This window comes from Gopherus evgoodei, chromosome 9 (assembly GCF_007399415.2).
Source record: "Gopherus evgoodei ecotype Sinaloan lineage chromosome 9, rGopEvg1_v1.p, whole genome shotgun sequence".
Classification (NCBI taxonomy): Eukaryota; Metazoa; Chordata; order Testudines; family Testudinidae; genus Gopherus; species Gopherus evgoodei.
The window spans coordinates 102,913,514-102,934,561 of NC_044330.1; the positions used below are offsets into that span (position 1 = coordinate 102,913,514).

Consider the following 21,048-nt stretch of genomic DNA (forward strand, 5'->3'; position numbering starts at 1 on the left):
GAAGCAAGGCTGCCAGGGAATCTGGTAGCAGGGAATCAGATAATGGCACAATGTAATGGTTAAGGTAGCTGGTGTGCAATAGGCCTCATTGCTTCCTTCTGCTCCCTCATCTGTCTGTTTGTCTCTTGTCTTATTCTTTGATTGTAAAATCTTTGGGGCAAGGCCCATCTCTTTTTGCTCTATGTTCGTACAACGCCCTGGCCCATGACGGGCTACAATGCAAATAATACATAATATAAAATCTCAATTTTAATCCTTCAGAACCACAAATGCCAGCCCTTGAATCTGCCACTGTTCTGGCAATGACAGGTGCCTCCATCTCAACCCAATGCAGTTTTGGGGAATTTTCCATGTATACGTGTAGGGGAGAAGTAAGAAGGAAACCCCTGTCCAACAGCTGGCTTTTGAAAAATAAGCCTTTTTACTGCTTGTTGAGAGGTTGTCAAAGGGGTTAAGTCTGGTCTCACACCCACAGAGGTTGGGAATATCAGAATAATATAGAGAGTAATATCTCCCCGATAGAGATGAAATAGCGGGACAGGGTGCAGGAGAACAAATTGAATCAATGGGATTTGGTACATGAAAATCACTGCCATATACATGGTATGCTTGATTAGTTTTTATTATTTGTATTAAAAGAGCATCCAGAGTGCTCACCCATCAGGATCGGAGTCACCCAGAGGGCTCACCCATCAGGATCGGGGTACCACTGTGCTGAGAGCTGCACAAACACATCGTTGGAGACATTCCTGTCCCGGAGACCTTACAATGTGGATGCAACAACTGAATGGGGAGCAGGGGACTAGGGCAGCAGTGAGAGAAGCATGGGGTTACATGGACTAGCTGAGTCATGGTTAGCTACTTTCAAGTCACAACAGTAGGTTTTAAGGTTTTTTTCTTCTAGTTTTAAGATATAAATGAACAAGAAAAGTTATACTTAATCTCTTCATTAGTCATAATCTCTACTGGCCACTTACCCAGCCTTTATCAGCTGCCAATTCACACACACACACACTCTCAGACATGGATTTATATTGCGCCAAGTTCAAGAGTGACACATAAGGTGGTGTCATAAAGACCATCTTATCCTAATTTAGGCTCTGCCACTCTCTCCACACCTACTTACACCTGTTCCATTTCAGTGGAAGGGAGCTAAGTGTCTCTAACTCATCTCAAGGATGCAGAAGAAAGTGCATGAAGGGGCGTCTAAGGGTTTGGTCTACATGTGGCGCTGGGGATATGCTTCTAGCGCTCATTGAGCTAGTGTGCTACAAATAGTAGCATAGCCATGGTAGTGCAGGCAGCAAGGGCCAGCTGCCCCGAGTACAGACAGATGTGCACTAGATCTCACTGAGCTGGGAACACACACCCTGCTCCAAGTGTAGACATAACTTATGTGAGTATAAATTAGTGTCGGGGAATCTAATCTCCTGCACAGAGATCAGGATGAGACCTATAGGGAAGGGGAACAGACAATCTCACATCTGCCTACTGTGGGGTCCTTACACCTTCCCTTGAAACATCTGGTGCTGGCCACTGGTGGAGGCAGGATACTGGGCTAGATGGACCTTGGGTCTGATCCAGGCTGGTGATTCCTATGTTCCTATGATCTGAACTGGTGGTAGCAACAATGGGGTGGGTTTTTAGGGGCGGGGGGGGGAGAAATCCTTATGTAGACACAGCCTCAGCTGATAGAAACAAGATCTCTGAATAAAAAAAGGGGGCAACTGGGCATGCAATTACTGCATTTGCCAAGCAAATGCCTGTCTGCCTCTGCAGCTGCAGCATCTGTGCACACCAGTGGATGTCAGTAAACAATGTATGTACCCCTACTAGAGCTGGGCTAATGGCACCTGACAACCTGGCCCAGTGACACTGTGGTCTGGCCTTGGCAGAACGAGACAGCAATAGACGCGACACATGAGTGCCTCTCTCTGTGACTACGGTGCAACAAACAGCATAATGGTCAACATACAGAGCTACAGCTCAGCATTTCTTCTGTTATATTGCCACCACTGTGATGCTGGTAAGTCAAGGAAAGTCTCTGGACAATTTCCGATAGCTGGGGGCAGTCTAGGGCCTTCCCCAAAGAATGCCATATATGCAGTATTAAAAAACATAGGGTTGTCTCCAAACCCTTTGAAATAAAGAGGTTGAATGAAATAGGTCCCATTTCCTGCAGGCAGGGAGACAGACCTACATCAGGGCCCCATTTTGCGACTTACAACAGCTTGTCAGGGAAAATCAATAGTTAGCATAGTAACGAGCTCGTTTTCCAAGAATAGAGCTCCTTTTATTAAATTTGGCTGGCAATTGATCAGTTTCTGATTCTTGTATCAAAACATGACAAGCACTTCATGAATCGCAGATTTTTTATTGAGTTGAATAAAAAAAAAAGTCCTGAGTCAGTTGGGACTGGTTTCTGCTTCTGAATCTAGCAGAAAGGCTGTAACACGAGCAGGAAATGGGGCAGCATGAGTCTGCACTCGTGGGCTGCAGCATGAACACAAAATAAGCACAAATGTAACCCATTCTTACTGCCGTGCTAGGCTCTTGAGAACCTCCTATTTTTTTTCTTGCCATGCATGGCTCTTATTCATGGTGATCTCTAGCCATGGAGCCAGCTTCTGGGGCAGTGCCAGATCTCTTCCTCCCCACCCCTTATTAATGACATTGTTGCACTGTATTATTTGCTAATTAGAAGTAATATTCAGCCTTTATGTAGTGCTTTAGCGCTTCAAACCCTGTTAGAGACTTGAACTAATGAATCACAAGCATTTGTTCCTTACACTTTCAGAAGTTCCTTGCTCTCCAGTACATGGAACCATAGAAATATTGGGCTGGAAGGGACCTTGAGAGGTCATCTAGTCCAGCCCTTAGCACTGAGGCAGGACCATGTAAACCTAGACCACCCCTGACAGGTATTTGTCCAATATGGTCTTAAAAACCTCTGGTGATGGGGATTCCACAACCTCCCTTGGAAGCCTATTACAGTACTTAACTATCCTTGCAGTGAGAGTTTTTCCTAATATCTAACCTAAATCTTCCTTGCTGTAGACTAGGCCCATTGCTTCTTGTCCTACCTTCAGTGTGCTCTTAATAACAGCCTTTAACATATTTGAAGATTATCAGATCCCCTCCTCAGTCTTCTTTTCTCAAGATTCATCATACCCAGTTTTTAATCTTTCCTCAGAGGTCAGGTTTTCTAAACTTTTTTTATTATGTTTGTTGCTCTCCTCTGGACTGTCTCCAGTTTGTCCATCTTTCTTACAGTGTGGGATGCAAAACTATTCTAGCTTAGTCCTCATCAGTGCTTAGTAGAGTGGGACAACTACCTTCTGTTCTGACATAAAACACTCCTATTTATACACCCAGAATATTAGCCTTTTTGGAAAATGCATCACATTGTTCGCTCATATTCAATTTGTGATCCACTATAACAGCCAGCTTCTTTTCTGCAGAACTATTATCTAGCCAGTTATTCCCATTTTGTAATTGTATAGTTGATTTTTCTTTCCTAAGTGAAGTACTTGGCACTTGTCTTTATTGAATGTCATTTTGTAGATCTCAGACCAATTCTCCAATTTGTCAAGGTCCTTTCAAATTCTAATCCTGTCCTTCTAGGTGCTTGCAACCTCCCAGCTCATTGTCCTCTGCAAACTTTATAAGCATATTCTGCACTCCATTAGCCAAGTCATTAATGAAAACATTGAACAGAACCAGACTCAGAACTGACTTCTGCAGGATCCCACTGGATAGACCTTCACAGTCTGACAGATTACCATTGATAACTACTCTTTGAGTATGGTCTTTCAACCAGTTGTGCACCCCCCTATAGAAATTTCATCTAGAGCCCATTTCCCTGGTTTGCTTATGAGAATGTCCTGCGGGACTGTGTCAAAAGCATTACTAGAATCAAGATCTATCGTGTCTACTGCTTCCCCATGACCCACTGGGCCAGTAAACCTGTCAAGGAGGAAATTAGGTTGGTTTGACATGATTTGTTCTTGGTAAATCCATGCTGGCTGTTCTTTACAACTCCATTGTCCTCTAGGTGCTCACAAATTGATTGTTTAATAATTAGTTCCAGTATCTTTCCAGGTATTGAAGTTAGGCTGACTGGTCTATAATTCTCTGAGTCCTCTCTGTTACCCTTTTAAAATATAGGTCTTATGTTTGCTCTTCTCCAGGCCTCTGGGATCTTCCCTGGCCTCCATGAGTTCTTAATGATAATTGCCAATGGTTCCAAGATTGCTTCGGGTAATTCCTTAAATACCCTGGGATAAACTTCATCAGTCCCTGCTGACTTGAGTACATCAACCTTTTCTAAATATTCTTTCACCTGTTCTTTCCCTGTTTTGGCTTATGCTCCTTCCCCCAGTGGTTAATATTAATTGTGTTAAGCGTCTAGTCACAATAAACCTTTTTAGTGAAGACTGAAGCAAAACAGGCATTAAACACCTCAGCCTTCTTGATATTGTCCATTATCAGCCTCACATTACAATATTCACTATTAATGACTGAAACTGCCCAGGTAGGTTCATCTAAACCATCACCCTAAGTTTTACTCTCATTTTTAACTTACCTTGGATTTCTGGGACATTTCCCCCTTAGCATTCCAGCTAGGAGACTGGACTATAGTTTTCCCCCAAACCAGTTTGTACACTAATTTCTCCTGTAAGTAAGGCTTTTGGTCTGGAACCCCCAGGGATCCACTCTCCTTCTTCTATTAACCAATGTTCATGTCACATGGCGCGAATAGCTTAGCACTAGCAGTCGGCTGTGGAATGACACAACACAAAAGCCCTTCGCTTCTCCACAGAAACTATGCATTCCATCAAGACCATAATATGCATTTTCAAATTGTCTTCACATGCATTTGCATAAGAGATGATAAGAGCCCCAAGAGGCTTCTTCCAGCCTATTAGATAATAATCAATTTAAACATTGTCTAAATTCACACTTAAATGATAGACCATAAAAATCCAGTACTGGCCACCTACACGCATACTGCAAATAGTACATACTTGAAAAAAATCTGACTATATTTCTGTACATGATCATGTACATGATATTTTATATATCATGTCAACTCTTGTATTAGGTCTAGGATATCAAATAAACTTCTATGAGAGATGTGTCTCTCTGTATCTCTCCTCTCATTTCTGCTATCACAAAAAATAAGTCAGAGAATTAAAATGTTTGTCACGTACATATATACACACAAATGCTTCAAAGTAATATCTAAAGTAAAAGCAATGATATTGCAAGTTGTGGTAGGAATTTCAGGCCTATGTTAAGATACTCAATAATGCAGAGGCATTCCAGTGGATCGATAGCCACATTAATCACCAGTTAATTAATTGCAATTCATATAATTTCAGGGAGTGTCTAAAAACTGATTAGCCAATATTAACAATTGTTGCTGCTTTGTGTACTTGATCTTTTTCTTCATTGCCCAATAACCTTTAACAAATTTATTTACTGATCATTTTAGGTCTCTGCCTCTTTAAGAGAGAATCGGAATCTGGAAAGGTTTAGTTTTATTTCAACATTTCAGAAGTTTTCCAGTATGTCTCTGTGGTATTCGGCTTTAGCAAACAGCACAAGTCCTGCCCCAGAGAGACAGGCCAACACAGCTGTAGTGGCAAGATGCTGCTACGTCAGCAGTTCTCAAACTGTGGTTCACAACCCTGTTTTAATGGGGCCGCCTGGGCTGGTGTTAGACTTGCTCAGCTCCAGCTTCAGCCCAGGTCAGCAGGGGGCTTGGGCCAGCTTCATTCCCTGACCTGCCTGGGGCAGTAGGGGCTTGGGTTGTGGCTTCAGCCTCTTCCCCACCACCACCTGGAGGCTTGGATTACAGCCCCACCCTGAGCCCCCTGGGGCAGCAGGGGTCTTGGGCGGCAGCTTCAGCCCTGGGCTGGGGGAAGGGGGCAATATGTAGTAATTTTTGTTGTCAGAAGGGGGTTGCAGTGCACTGAGGTTTGAGAACTGCTGCTGTACACGAGGGGAAGGATGGCGCAGGGTTCGATGCTACAAACACTGTCGGGACCCAGGGCGCGTGCTGCTGTTCCTCCAAGCTCGAGGAATGTGATTGCCCAACTAGGTGCCTGCCAGTGCTGGCTGCTGATGGCACCATCCACTCCTTTATTGGGGCCTAGCCTTGCCCCCTTTCCTATAAACCCATCCTCCGTATTCCCCGTTGTGCTATATAGTGCAATCCCTGCAGTAGGCCCTGGAGTGCCAGTGCTGCCATCTGTCCACTCCCCACCTGTGATATCTCTCTCCCCTTGCATAAATACCTGGACAAGGGCTAGTATGAATGTGAAGTAGAATATTTTGTATTTCTGCAGCACCTTCCATGTGAGAACCTTCACGCCCTTTACAGACATTATGGAGTTAAGCCTCATACAGCATCACAGTGCAATAGGAATTATTATACCCATTTTGCAGGTAGGGAAACTGAGACACAGAGCGACTAAATGATTTGTCCAAGATCACATGGGGAATCTGAGGCAGAGCCAGGAGCAGAAATCAGATCACGCTGACTCAGCATGTACAAACACAATGCACATCTCGGTATTCATGTTGTTGTTAGCCTTCCTAAAGGGACCATCCCTGTGTTATTTGGGAAGTCCAGGAAGGCTTACTTACTTTTCCTGTGTACCAGTCCAAAAGATCAGAATAAGTCAGGTTAAGAAATGGTGACTATTTAAATACAGGTAAGAACATAAAAATGGCCAGACTGGGTCAGGCCAATGGTCCATCTAGCCCAGTGTCCTATCTCTGACAGTGGCTGATGCTGGATGCTTCAGAAGGAATGATGCGTGAGAGAAGCACACTTTAGAGAAGAGAAGTGATGCATAATGAACAGATCTGCAGCATCCCAGCTTCATGTTCTGACTGACAAGCTGCCCCAGCTTTGCAAAGTCACTGCCATTCTACTTCTTAATACTTGGTATTACTGTAGTGCCTCAGAGCTCAGTCAGGACTAGGATCCCCCTGTGCCAGGTTCGGTACAAACACAGCACAGAGCGCCAGTCTCTGCCTCAGAGACTTTACAATTCTTCTGTTAGACTCGCAGTGAAGGGTGAATTGTATCCAAATAGCACATTTTTTTAAGCTGTTTCAAGAGCAGAAGCCTGCTAAAACCCAGCTGAAATTGTAAGGTAACAGAATGAGATGACATTGTCTGCCACAATCTTTGTTGTAGATGGGAGTCCCGGAGATTGGGAGACAAGGGGGATGAGATAATATCTTTTTCATATTTTATTACCTCACCCACCTGGTCTCTCTAATAATCTTGCTCTGATTGTGATTTGGGAGGGGAGGGAGATAGCTATATTAGAGCTGAGAGAACCCGGCAAACACTTCCCCAGAGATATTCACGTGCATTCATTCTACCTTCGTGCCCCATGAGTGCTGACAGCTCATGAAATGTCTAACCAGTGGGCTTACTGGCAGAGGTATTCACCTAGACAGCCTATGTTAAGCAAACATGGCAAAAAAATTATGGAAAGCAAATTTCAAACTCATCAGCCCAAGTATCCACCCTGGAAATGTGCATCTAAGAGTTGAATTCATCCAAGCAGGAATTAAAAATATTCCATGTGACCTGTGTGCTCAGTCAGAAGAGCTAGAAATTTTCCAGAGTCACTTGATTTGGGTGAGATCCTTAAAGGAGCCAGAGTTTCAGAAAGTGCTGAGCACCTGTTCTCTGAAATCAGACCCCTTTAAGGTGTCTCAGGATGGGTCCCCCTCAAGTCACTTTTGAAAATACAGGCCTGAATTCTGTCATCAAGTACTCACAACAAACTGATTATGAGCAAACGCTAGACCAAGAATGATTGTGGGGTAACAAATACGTTTAAAACAGTCCCAATCTGTTCACTGACAGTTCCTCAGCACAAACCAAATGCGGCAAAATCCACTGCAAAATTGTTCATTAGAATGGTTTGCCCACCTCTAGTCTATACTGTGTAGGCTCCAGCATTAAACACACAGGGCAGGGCAGAGGAGTACAGATGGAGCATCAAAACGAGGTGCTATTTGTTTGGAGAAGCAAAGAAAATGGAAGGCAGAATTGTGGTCTGAGTCCCAAAATAGCAAGTGATGTTTCCTCCATGAGCAGCACAGAATTGGAGGGGGAAAAACCTACAAGGGAGAGGCCGAGAGCTCCTGGTAAAGATTATCTCTTATGCTGCTGGAAGAAAAAGAGTAACAGAGAAGCAGGAAGGTAAACATAGCCCACCCTCCCTCTCCAGAAGAGCTCCATTAAGTTTTTTTACTTGGGGTTAAACTTCATACCTAGTTGCTGAAAGCAAGGGTAGCTTTGTAAATTCACATATAGCTTTGTAAATATACAACCAAAACATGTGTATCCATACATACGGATTCCTGTAACTTTCCCCACACAGTGCACAAACAATACATCTACCTATAACAACCCAGGCTAGCAGCGCCATCAATTAAGGTTGCCCAACACATCCTATTATAAGACCCTGTTTTCAGTTGCTTATTATAGCTTTGCCAATCTTTAACAATTTAGGCTGAAATTTTCTTTCAGCCAAAACTGTTTAGCTGTTTGCAAAAACAAGGCTAGTGGAAAATAAATAGTTTTGCTCATGTAAAAATATTGTAGTTAGCTTTTCTTTGAAAAGCTATAGTGCCCCCACACTATGTAGAAGGGTCTTGACATTTGACAGGGGGCAGACTTTGTGTTACGGATGTGTCTTTTGCCCTCTCTGTGAACATCTGCCCAAATTTGGCCAAGTTATAAGCCTTTGAAAAAATTGGAAGTTCGCACATGCTCAGTGGAGACTTCTTAGATTTTAGCAGCTAAATTTCCCAAAGGTTCTGTCCACACTAGGCATGCTCCAACATGGGGCTGAGCAGGACTTCTCCTGCTATTACAGCTCTGGGCTGCTCTGAGCCATACAACTGAAGTGAGAGCCTTTTTCTCCATGCTATCGATGGCCCCCAGCTGGACTCAGGATGGAGGAGGAAGAGCATGATGGCAGATCCAGATGAAATTAATTGCTGCTACATGCAAAGTAATAATGCACACTGGAAGGAAAATAATTGAACTACTCAGACATATCTGGGTTCTAAATTAGCTGTAATTTCTCAGGAAATTCTTTCCTATATAGATTTTTATACTGTGCTTGTCACTAAATTATCTCAGGGCTTCTGAGGGAAAAGACCCAGGTATGTTGTGCACAGGTCAACTAAGACCTCTGCTCATTGATCTGCAGTGGTCAAAAGAAGAAACCAAAATGTTTAGCTGTATAGGAATGAGATAGAAGGTAAGGCTGGAAATTCTAAACTGCTATTATAGAAATGTATAATCTGACTTTACCACAAATACTGTGTTCCATTCTGGTCACCCCATCTGAAAAAGACCTAGAAATAGAAAAAGTCCAGAGATGGGCAATGAGAATAATCAGGAGCTTGGGGAAAAATTATATGCGAGGAGAGACTAAAACCATAAAGGTTGTTTACTGTAATGGGGAGGTGAAGAAAAGGTGACATGACAGAAGTATATAAAATAGGGAATGGTATAGAGAAGGTAACTTAGGTGTTCCTTTCATCCTATCTCATAACATAAGAATAAAGGAGTATACAATGAAACTGGAAGGCAATAAATATAAAACTGATAAAAGGAAATACTTATTTTTACACAGTATATAATTAGCCCATAGAACTCATTGCCACAAGATAGCACTGAGGCCAAGAGATAAATAGGATTTTTAAAGAATTAGGCATTTATATTGATATTGAGAACACCTGCGGCTTCATTTGATAAGATAAAACACGTATGAGATACAAACATAATGCTTCAGGGTATAAGCCAACCACTAACTGACAAGAGTTTGGAAGAAACTTTCCCTTAGACAGGTTATTCCATCATGGAGTTTCCTCACCTTCCTCTGAACCATCTGGACTGGCTACTTTTGGAGATAGGATATCAGACTAGAAGGCCTGCTGGTCTGATCCAGTATGACAATTAACATACAAGGAATTATATAATGTTGATGTGGGTGTCATATAACCCACCCACAGCAGTCATGACAAAACTGTTTTCTTAAATGAGCTGTGCTCACGCAAGCATTCAAGATCTAACAACCAGGTTTATAAATAAGACCAAGGGGAGGAACACTGAATAAAAGCAGCACAGCGAATTTTAGAAGAACAGGAACTTCTGGATGGAATTCATTGGGGTAAAACAATAAAGTAGACATGGAAAGTGTTCAACGAGAAATCTGTTTAGGCCTAAGAACTTGCCTGACACCTAGAAAACGTACTAGGAGCACAGTGTCAAAAAAGCTAACGTGAATAATAAAGAAACACAAGAAGTGATAGAGGAGAGGAAAGAACCATAAAACTTTGGTATAACAAAGAGGTGCAATTACAGAGGGAAGTTTAATGAAGTGTAAAAAATCATAAGGAAAGCAAAGATAGAGAATGAAAAGATGATTGCATATTTGGTTAATGCACACAGGAGATGTGTCAAAAACAGGAGGAACAAGAGGTCACTAAGGGAGAAAATAAAAACCTTGGAGAAATGGCAATGGATTTATTTGCCTCAGAGTTATAACATGAGGGCAAGTGACAGATGACAGATATTGAAGGTAAATGGGTTTGCACCTCAACAATCAAAGAATTAGAATGCAGACTGACAAAACTTTGGGTCCAAAGAAAGGCCATCTCTCTGTAATTGGGAAGAGAAAGAAAGAGCCTAAGAATTCCTTAGCAAATATATTTAAAACTCATCATAAACATGAGATATATCAGCGATCTGGAGAGAAGCTACACATAAAAGGACCTAGAAAAGATCCCAAAAATAAGTGTGGCTTCAATGTTAGTATTTACTGCCCAATACTCTTGATTGATCTTGATGTTCTTGTCTCATAGTGGAATCACCAGCTCTGGAGACCATCAGCATTGAAATGTAAAACAATTGAAGCCATTTGCTCCATTTCAATGGAGCTGATATCATCTCACAAAATGAAAGAGCAAAATGTTGCATTATAACGTCAGTGCTCAACGTCCAATGTAATGATGTCATGAAAAAAGCAGGCTGAATCTTCCAGCCAGGTACCTTTTGTAAAAAAGTGACTAAACAGTAGGAAAAATACTAGAAATATTAATCAAGGTCAAAATAGGGTAATGCCAATATCCCACATCTATCTAATTAGATGTTCAGCTGTGGTATCTGAATGCAACATATCCACACATTAATACATATGCTTCTTTGAGAAGTTGCTCTCAGTAGGTTCAGCTCAGCAGGACAAAGATGTCATGGGATGATGTGACAACACAAATGTTAGATATCCCAGTGCTGTACAGGGCATTGCTTAGGCCCTCTGAACTGGGACAAACTTCATCCTAAACCAACAGATTTGATGCTTTGGAGAAACTCACAAAGGTGTAATTTTGACTCTTATCGCTTCTGTCACCTTTGTCTCATAGACTCATAGACTCATAGGTCAGAAGGGACCAATCTGATCATCTAGTCTGACCTCCTGCACAAGGCAGGCCACAGAACCCCACCCATCCAATTTTATAACAACCCCTAACCCAGGACAGAGTTATTGAAATCCTCAAAATTGGTTTGAAGACCTCAAGCTGCAGAGAAACCACCAGCAAGCGACCCGTGCCCCACGCTGCAGGGGAAGGCGAAAAACCTCCAGGGCCCCTGCCAATCCGCCCTGGAGGAAAATTCCTTCCCGACCCCAAATATGGTGATCGGCTAAACCCTGAGCATGTGGGCAAGAGTCACCAGCCAGCACCCAAGAAGGAATTCTCTGCAGTAACTCAGTTCCCATTCCATCCAACATCTCCCCGCAGACCATTGAGCAGACCTATCTGGTGGTAATCCAAGATCAATTGCCCAAATTAACAATCCTATCATAACATCCCCTCCATATACTTATCAAGCTTTGTCTTAAAGCCAGGAAAGTCTTTTGCCCCCACTACTTCCCTCGGAAGGCTGTTCCAGAACTTCACTCCCCTAATGGTTAGAAACCTTCGTCTAATTTCAAGTCTAAACTTCCTAATATCCAGTTTATACCCATTCGTCCTCGTGCCTACATTAGTACTAAACTTAAATAATTCCTCTCCCTCCCTAACGTTAACCCCCCTGATATATTTATATAGAGCAAGCATATCCCCCCGCAGCCTTCTTTTGGCCAGGCTAAACAAGCCAAGCTCTTTGAGTCTCCTTTCATAAGGCAGTTTTTCCATTCCTCGGATCATCCTTGTAGCCCGTCTCTGAACCTGTTCCAGTTTGAATTCATCCTTCTTGAACATGGGACACCAGAACTGCACACAGTATTCCAGATGGGGTCTCACCAACGCCTTGTATAACGGTACTAACACTTCCTTATCCTTGCAGGAAATACCCCGCCTGATGCATCCCAAAATCGCATTTGCTTTTTTAACAGCCGTATCACATTGGTGACTCATAGTCATCCTGCTATCAACCAGTACCCCAAGGTCCTTCTCCTCCTCCGTCACTTCCAACTGATGCGCCCCCAACATATATCCAAAATTCTTCTTATTAATTCCTAAATGCATAACCTTGCACTTTTCACTATTGCATTTCATCCTATTTCTATTACTCCAGTTTACAAGGTGGTTCAGATCTTCCTGAATAGTATCCCTGTCCTTCTCCGTGTTAGCTATACCCCCCAGCTTCGTGTCATCTGCAAACTTTATTAGCACATTCCCGCTCCTCTGTGGACATCCAAATCCACTAGGAATCTTCAAGTTGTGGGGGGAATTAAGCTTGTCAACAAACTGAAAAGATAGGCAGCCAAGTGGTGCCAGCGTTAGTTCATGGAATACTTGCTTCTTCCTGACAGCATACTTTGCATAGCCTCCATAGCTTTGCATGTATACACTTGTTACCATATGTCGACTCCAAGCAAAAACTTGCAGCTTTTTCTACACAATGGTGAGTTAATTTTACTCCCTAGTTTCCTACCCTGGAGGGCACTCATAGTGCCAAGATACATGCTATGGGTTCTCCTGTCTCAGGAACCCATGCTCAGGAGCCAAGAACTGAGAGCATACCATCCCCTTACAGTGGTAATTTCAGGCCACCATGGCAGCATCTTTAACATTTTCCAAGAGAAAAAGACCTGAGGAGGACTAAACTCCAAAGTCCTACTCCGAAGTCTGCCTTCTAAAGCAGTGTTTCTCAACCTTTTTGATACAGGGACCAGCTTTCTGCCTTCTTAACTTGGTCCCTGAGATCTCCCTGACACAGCTCCAGTCCACAGACCCGTTATTGAGAAACACTGGTCTAGAGGATGCTGTCTGTGTGGAGAAGAAACAGGAAATCCTGCTCAACTACCTCTTCCTGTCTAGTGAGGCCAATATCACATGCAGTACTGGAACATGGTACGTCTCTGGATTTTGTATGCCTTATCTTGATCTTCTGGGAATCATTATGGAAGTCTGAAATGCTGCCTTCTCCTTTGCTTTTATAATGTCCCAGAACAGCCGATAAAGCTCCAGCACCAGGGACTTTCCACTTGGGGCATTCCTCTGCAACAGTCTGTTTTCCGACGTTGGGTTAGCACATGCAGCGAAAATCACTCTGCCAAAGGACAAGAGGACTGTGGGCTCCTAGCCCACCCAGGCACCTGCAGCCATCCTCAGAAGCCAAATTGTGCTCGCTGGCGGAGCAGGAGTCACAATGGGCTGGACTGTACTACCCCCAAGCACAGAAAATGAATGCAGTCATAAACCAAGGCCCCTGCAGATGATCATTATCTCCTACGAGTAAAGAATAGCGACGGATGGACAAAGTGTCAGCAAATCTTTCATTCTCCGTTCTCTCAGCTGAACATGTTCCTACCTAGTCAGCTCCTGCTTCTCCTTAGATATGTGACCTACAGCTGGGGAGCTGAGATGCAGAGAGGTTAAGCGATTTGCTTAAGGTCACACAGGAAATTGGCACAAGTGCTAGAAATAAACCCAGATCTCCTAAGACCAGTGCCCACAAGACTGTCCCTTTGAGTTAAAATGCCTTATAAAATGCCAATACAAGCCTGGAAAGATCGTTTATATTTCTGTGTACTCTGGGGTGCTTATCTTAGCTGAGAATTGAAATATGAGTTCACTGCAAGCCTTAGGACCGCATCAGCATGATTACTAGCCAAAGCCAATGCAATCTTGTGATGCTATTAGGACACGGGTAAAGGAAAGGCGGTGTCAATGCAGATTAAAGACAATTAGATTAATTCTATATGAGAAAACCACATCAAAACAATTTCTAGACAATATCAGCGCAAATCTGGGCAGATCAAACTGCAATGTCAAGATAATGTCAAAACACTAATTTATCTGGCAGATTGGCTTCAATGTTTATAAACTAAACAAATAATATGTATTTTATGCTGTTCTCTTTCCATTGAAAAATGGCGAAACTTCTTAATATGATATGACAAAATAATCATCGAAGCCACAAAGCAAGGATAAAAAGACTTCTAAAAACACCACCAACAAAAGCCAGTTCTAAAATATTTTAAAGTGTCCCATTGCCAGCTCCAGGTCTGAGGAAGAAGGGTTTTTATAGCTGGGATGTTCTTTATCAGAGGATGCAGTAAGTGGTGCTGGTTACAGTACTGAGACAAAGGGAAAGAACATGCTTCTACCTCTCCCCAAAACCTCTGTCCGTGTCCTATAGAGAAATAAACCAATAAAAACGCAGTCCCCTAAACTCAGTCTGAAATGTCTAGGCAAGGTAGAAAATGTGACGCTGTTCTTAGGTGGTACGACAGCACTAGATTAGATATAGCGATACAGGCAGACACCTGAGTACGTGTTGTGCCCTAAGTCCTGGTGCAACAAAGCACCCGATGGGATTACTCATGTGCATAAATACTTTACTGGACCAAGGTCCAGCTGCACTACATTGTTGCAACCTATTTTCAGGGAACAACCAAAGGTACACAGTGATGCAGGTTGGTTCATCTATGGCATTGTCCCCAGAAGTATAATGTATGGCTGCACTCCCGAAACCCCTTGCATGCAGGTGGACAGCCACTCCCGCATGCAGCCCCAGGGTCTTCATCAGGGATCTAGGCAGGTTTAGCAGTCTCCTGGAGGCAATCAGTTGCACTACTGTGGCCTATAAGAGGTGATATACAAGTCAGCAGAGCTCTACGTAGCTGTAAGACAGGAGAAAGTGAGGGGAGTCAGGCAAGTTGAGTGGTTTTGTGAACTTTATCTTGAAACCTATATAGACAATTGAATGGCATCCTGGGAAGGGAATCTGCTAGCATATTTATCAGCTGAGCAAAAGCTAGACAATTAGTTGATTTCACTGTATTACACGCAGACTGACAAAAATGTTTCCATCAATAATAATTGAAATGTATATATAGGCAAAGTCAGAGAAATGCTGCTCAAGAATTTATTAGAGTTTGACTTAAGGATATTTACTTTTTATGTTTTGACATGTTATGTTGACAATTTGTGGTTTAATGTGGTTTTATGTTTCCAATCTCAATGTCTCCTGTCATTAAATAATGATTGTCTGACTCCTCCTACTGTCTGACCTCCCCTACAATTTTCCACAGCTGTGAAAATTTAAATAGAATGGGGGGAAAAGCTTAAAAAAAACTATTGATATCAGCCATTGAAATGATAAAAAAACAACTGAATTCTGCCAAGCCTATTTATAACATCTAAGTCAGTGGTGGAATTTGTAAAGTAAATTAACGGATATCTCTGACTCAGTTACAGATGTTACATGAGATCTCTCAACAAAAGCTTTGAAAATTATTTTTGATACAGCCTTAAATATGATTCGCGTTCATTTATTCCCAGGGAGATTGCACTATATCATTACTTGAGAGGAAGGAGAGTCCAGGAATTAGAATGAGAACCTGATACTTGAAAGATCTGAGTTCAAGTCTCTGGTCTGCCACAGATTCTCTGTTTGACCTTAGCTTAGCCTCAATTCCCCCATCTGTAAAATGGGGATAACAGCACTGCCCTACCTTACAGGGTCTTGTGTGGCTAAATACATTAAAGATTCTGAGGTTCTCAAATGTATGGTAATGGGGCCACATAAGTACCTTAATAGGCTGCACTCAATTTTTATTTTAAAACTCTAAAAAATAAATATGCATATAAACTGACTTCATTTAACTCTTTCTTTATAATGTATAACTCCTTAATAAACAATTCAAGATAATTCAGCTGACTTCTCAGCCCATAGTGCAGTCTATATTGTATGATTTAAACTTTTATCTTACACATGGGCGAGAGGAGATTCTGGGAAGGAGGGTTGGGTGCAGCACATAATGAAGTACTGTAAAAGTTTGCTCTATAAATGGATGATAAAAACAGGCACATTTCTTCCACAAAATGTACACAGTTATTCAAAAGTGGATTTATAAATTCAGTGGCAGACCTTCCTTTATCATACAATAGACGTGCCACAGGATGAGTTTTTATCAGGATGGGATGCTAGAATGTTTTAATATTGGCAATACATAGCTAAACATTCTCTTCTGTGTTTCCACACAACTAGAAATGGGCTAAAGTTGCAAAACTTGGATTCAAATTTTGAACATCCCAAAATTCTTGGCTATTTGGATCTGCAAGTGCACACAGAGATGGCATTTGTCTTTCTGTAAGTCTACAAATTTCTGTCAAGCATGAAAAGGGCACAAATAAATGCTGTGTGCTAATATAATTTCTCCAACCCCTGCAATAACCCTACTGTAAATTGCACCTTTCTGGATCATTAATGCTGAATACTTTAGTGCTCTTCTATAAGGATAGATCACTCTGACTAGCCCACAACAGTGCTTCAGCATGAAACAATTCGGGCTGCAACCTTATGTGCTAGTATTAATCAACTGTTTGGGGGCCAAAATGCGGGCCGTGAGACCAGTGTACTTATATGTACCAAAAATGTATGTGCTAAAGTAAAAATGTCCATTCTCCTTTGAGACTATGTAGGTGCCGATGTACTATGATGAGGGGTGCTTTAGAAATACATTTGCTGATTGGCTACCTATTCTTAAAAGGCAGTGAGTCAGATACACGACTCTAGCCAAGAAGCAGAGAGCTCAAGCTGGATTCCTTCGCTCCTAGACTACTAGCTGCTAACAACCCACGGAGGCAGGAACAGCAGGTGGATTTGTACAGCAGCGGTGAATCCTTGCCACACTCTCTTTTTCCAAGCCATGCCTCTACACTGGTAGCAAAGAGGCTGGGTGGTGTAGGATCCCCTGCACAAGCTCTGTGCAGCCAGGGCATGCTCCCCATGTGTGAGGATGGCTAAAGATCACTGGCATCACGGTGGAAAGTGACCATACGCCGTGCTGGCATCTAGTGCAATATGTTTTAAGATGCATCAGAAAGTATTATTATTTTATACTGTTCTTGCATATATTTTTTTGCATGCAGTAAAGAAACCAAACACATATACACTGATGACTTCTGACGATTTGCTAAAAACCATTTCACACAGCACAGAAAGCGTAATGGTTCACCTGCTGGGGCTAATTTTCAAAGAGGCAGAGATGCCTGGTAACACTGTCTTTTAACCAAGCAAATAGCACAACTTTGGAGTTTCAAAGGGAATTTTTGATGGGTTAATACTTCTCTGGTGCCACTCAAGACATAGGGGCCATCCTGAGTTACAAGCTAGCACAGAATCACTCCTTTAGAAATTAGGGCTCATCATCTGCCAACACTAGGCCATTTCCTTCGCAAGCTGCTGGGAAGCAAACAATTCTTGTTGACTATGGCAGGCATGTTTTTTTCCATTCATTACTTTATTTGATCAGTTCTATCCCTTTGCAAATGACTGAAGGGAGGCAAAGAATTCTGAAGAGTGACTCTCATTGTGCTGGCTTGTAAGTTACCAAGGGCCAGACTGAGAGCTGCTTTACATGCCCTGTAGAGCAGTAATGGGCATGAGGTGCTCCCTTACTCCTCTGCCAGAGCTACATTCCTCCCAGGACACAATGCAGGGAGCGGGCAAGGTCCTGACTCTGTTCCTCTTCCTTCCCCCACAACACCTGGGCTGGCGTGGAGGGGGAAGAAAGCAGCGCCAGCTAAAGGCCAGTGCAAGATGTAACAGAATGGAGTGGGCAGAGGCTGGGATCCAAACTGCAGTTCCACCTCTGCTCTGCTCTGGTGCTGCCCCGTACTCAAGATTTGTGGTAAGACCTTGCTCTGTGTTTCACAAGGCATGACCTGAGGAGGTTTAAGGAGACTGGCCACCCCCTGCCCTTCCTTATTAATTGCTCTTTATTCTCTCAAGAGATAACATGTGAAGGAAACTTGGTGTTTGCATTCCAAGAGAATCACCATCTCGGGCCATTTTTTAGAGCTAGACTTGATCACTCACTGCAGAACTGAATGTTCTTCAGTAACAGTGAAATCTGTCCTCCTAATTCCAGAGGGATAGAGCAGGTGACTCCAAACTTCACCATCCTTCCATTTTTAATTGAGTGTTCCGGCTTGACTTTTATATTTGAAGACGTTTTGTCATTCTAAAAGCCTAGTAGACTCTGTCCATTATCTGAGATTGTTTGGATCTCATGACTGACCAAGAGGAAACTTAGTAATCCAATGGACACAGACATTTCTGTGTAAGTGTTGTGGGCCTTTGATTGGTGTCTGCTTTTGTATTAGGAATGTTCAAAGATAAATAAAAAATTTACATTTTGGGGGCAAAATTATATATTTTGCTAAACTATGCTGTTTAAGTCGACAGACACTACCTCTCCCGGAGAAAGGGAAGTAAAGCTCCTGTACCGATTCGCCAGAGTTCACTAAAGTGAGACTGGGCAATCTTTAGTGACACTGGTGATCACATACTCATATCAATAATTCTTTTTGGAATCTGCCATTCCAAAATCCTCACATAGCTCACAGAATTTAGAATCCACTTGGAGGGCAATTGCCATGCTAATATTGCTCTACAAAATGATCAAGGGCCTGGAAAAACTCTCAGATGAAGGAGGGATTGAAAAGACTGGGATTGTTTACCTTGGACAGGAGATGAAGAAAAAGGAACATGATGAAAGTATATAAAATACTGAACGCTCTAGAGGAGGGTGGTTGGGAGCGTCTGTTCTCTTTGTTGCATAACATAAAAACAAGGGTAGTTGAATCTGCATTGGCCCCAAGATATTAGACAAGGTGGATGAGGTAATATCTTTTATTAGACCAACTTCTGTTGGTGAGAGAGACAAGCTTTTGACAACAGCTTCTCTCTGAAAACAGAAGTTTGTCCAATAAGAGATATTACCTCACTCACCTTGTCGCATGCACAAGGGGACAGTCAGTGAATTTAAAAGGTGAGCAGCTCAAAACTGAAACAGGAAACATTTTTCCCCACATTAATATTATTATTATTATTATTATTATTATTAATTACTGAGACAACACTACGGTAGTGCCTGGGAGCTCCAGTCATGAACCAGGGCCCCACTGTGCAAGGTGCTGTGCAGACACACAACAAAAGACATTACCTGGCTCAGAAAGCTTCCAGTCTAAGGGCAAGTCTACACTACATGCTACATCGGTGCAGCTGCACCAACGCTGCTGTAACATATCTGGTGAAGAAGCGCACTGTGCCGACAGGAGAGCGCTCTCCTGTCAGCATAATTACTCCACCTCGGTGAGAAGCGGAAGCTATATTGGCTGGAGAGTGTCTCCCACCAACATAGCACCAGTGTGGACAGAGCAAAACTTGCATTGCTTAGGTGGGGGGCTTTTTCACACCCCTGAGCCATGTAAGTTAGATCAAGTTAAGCAGTAGGGTAGACCTGCCCTAAGTGTAAGACAAAAGAGAATAGGTGGATTCTGACAGACAGATCAGGCAGTACAAGAAAACAATGAGGCAATATTGGTCAGCATGATGGCAATGGTCTTAGCACATCAGCAACCTAGCCATTGTCAAGTTTTTGGTATACCTCATAGCACAGAAGAGTTTTAAGGTGCATTTAAAGGAGAATCATGGGGTAACTTTGTCAATCTTTGTGGAGAGCACCTCCAAAGCATAAGGGGAAGAATGGGAGAAAGCACAGAGGGGCTTATTGGAAAATGTAACAAATGGGTGAGGCTGGCATCAAGATACCAATCAGTGACAGGAGTCAACGCCTTATAGTGAACGAGACATGATAGGTAGAGTGGGGATAGGACATTAAAGGCCTTGAAAATGCAGACAAGTAGCTTATGTATGAGGTGACAGAGAAGGTGGAGCCAGTGGAGAAATGCAAAAATGGTTAAACTGTGGAACTGCCTGTCACAGGAAGTCACTGCAGGAAAGAACCTAACAAGGTTTGAAGCATGATTGGAATACCAGGACTATACAGTTACCACAATTAAAGACCAGACATTTTGGAAGGATGATTAAACATTGTGGTTCAAGGCTTAAACCAATCTCTAAATTATTAGAGACTGGGATGAGACCTACACGCGGGCAGATTATCCCACATCTGCAAGTTTCCTGAGCCTTCCTCTGAAGCATCTGGTGCTGGCTACTGTCCGTGATGGGATTCTGGACTAAATGGACCAGGAGTCTGATCCCGCCTGGCGATTTCCATCTTCCTATATACTGAAATACTGAGAATGCCCCAATGCACTGAAATTCAGTTAATTAAAACTAAAGTGGCTATACAGGGTTGTAATGCAACTGACCCCCTAGTCACAGCGTATCGTGCCAAAAGGCAGATTTTATGGGAGGGAAAAATAGCTGTTCACGTTCACTTAACTCCTGAGTCCAAGTATGTTTTGTATGAAACTGCAGATGCTAGATGCTGTATGCTGCTGGGAGGAAGTTTTCCACCAGCTCTAGGGTTCCCTGAAATTGGCTGCCATTTAGCTAGCTATCAAGCGCTAGCAGAAATATCTCCATGCTAAATATGCACAGTGTTTGCCAGTGCTGATCAATCCTGCATAACATGTCACCTGCCAGTTGCTTTATTTATGGTGGGCTGGAAAGGGAATCTAGGAAGCAAGAAGAGACAGTCTACCGCGCTCCGATAAAAAGCCTTTTTTCCC

The 21,048-nt window shown here is 42.7% G+C and overlaps 1 protein-coding gene across 1 annotated transcript in view; it reads left to right on the top strand.

Annotated features, from left to right (window-relative positions):
- The window catches only part of LOC115657037 (zinc finger protein ZIC 4-like), a 34,808-nt gene extending 15,734 nt beyond the window's left edge, over positions 1-19,074 (top strand). Inside the window, exons 4-5 of the mRNA XM_030574232.1 lie at positions 13,223-13,407; positions 18,909-19,074. Coding sequence (XP_030430092.1) covers positions 13,223-13,407; positions 18,909-19,074 — 351 coding nt within the window. The remainder of the gene's footprint in view (positions 1-13,222; positions 13,408-18,908) is intronic.
- The last annotated feature ends 1,974 nt before the right edge of the window (positions 19,075-21,048 follow it).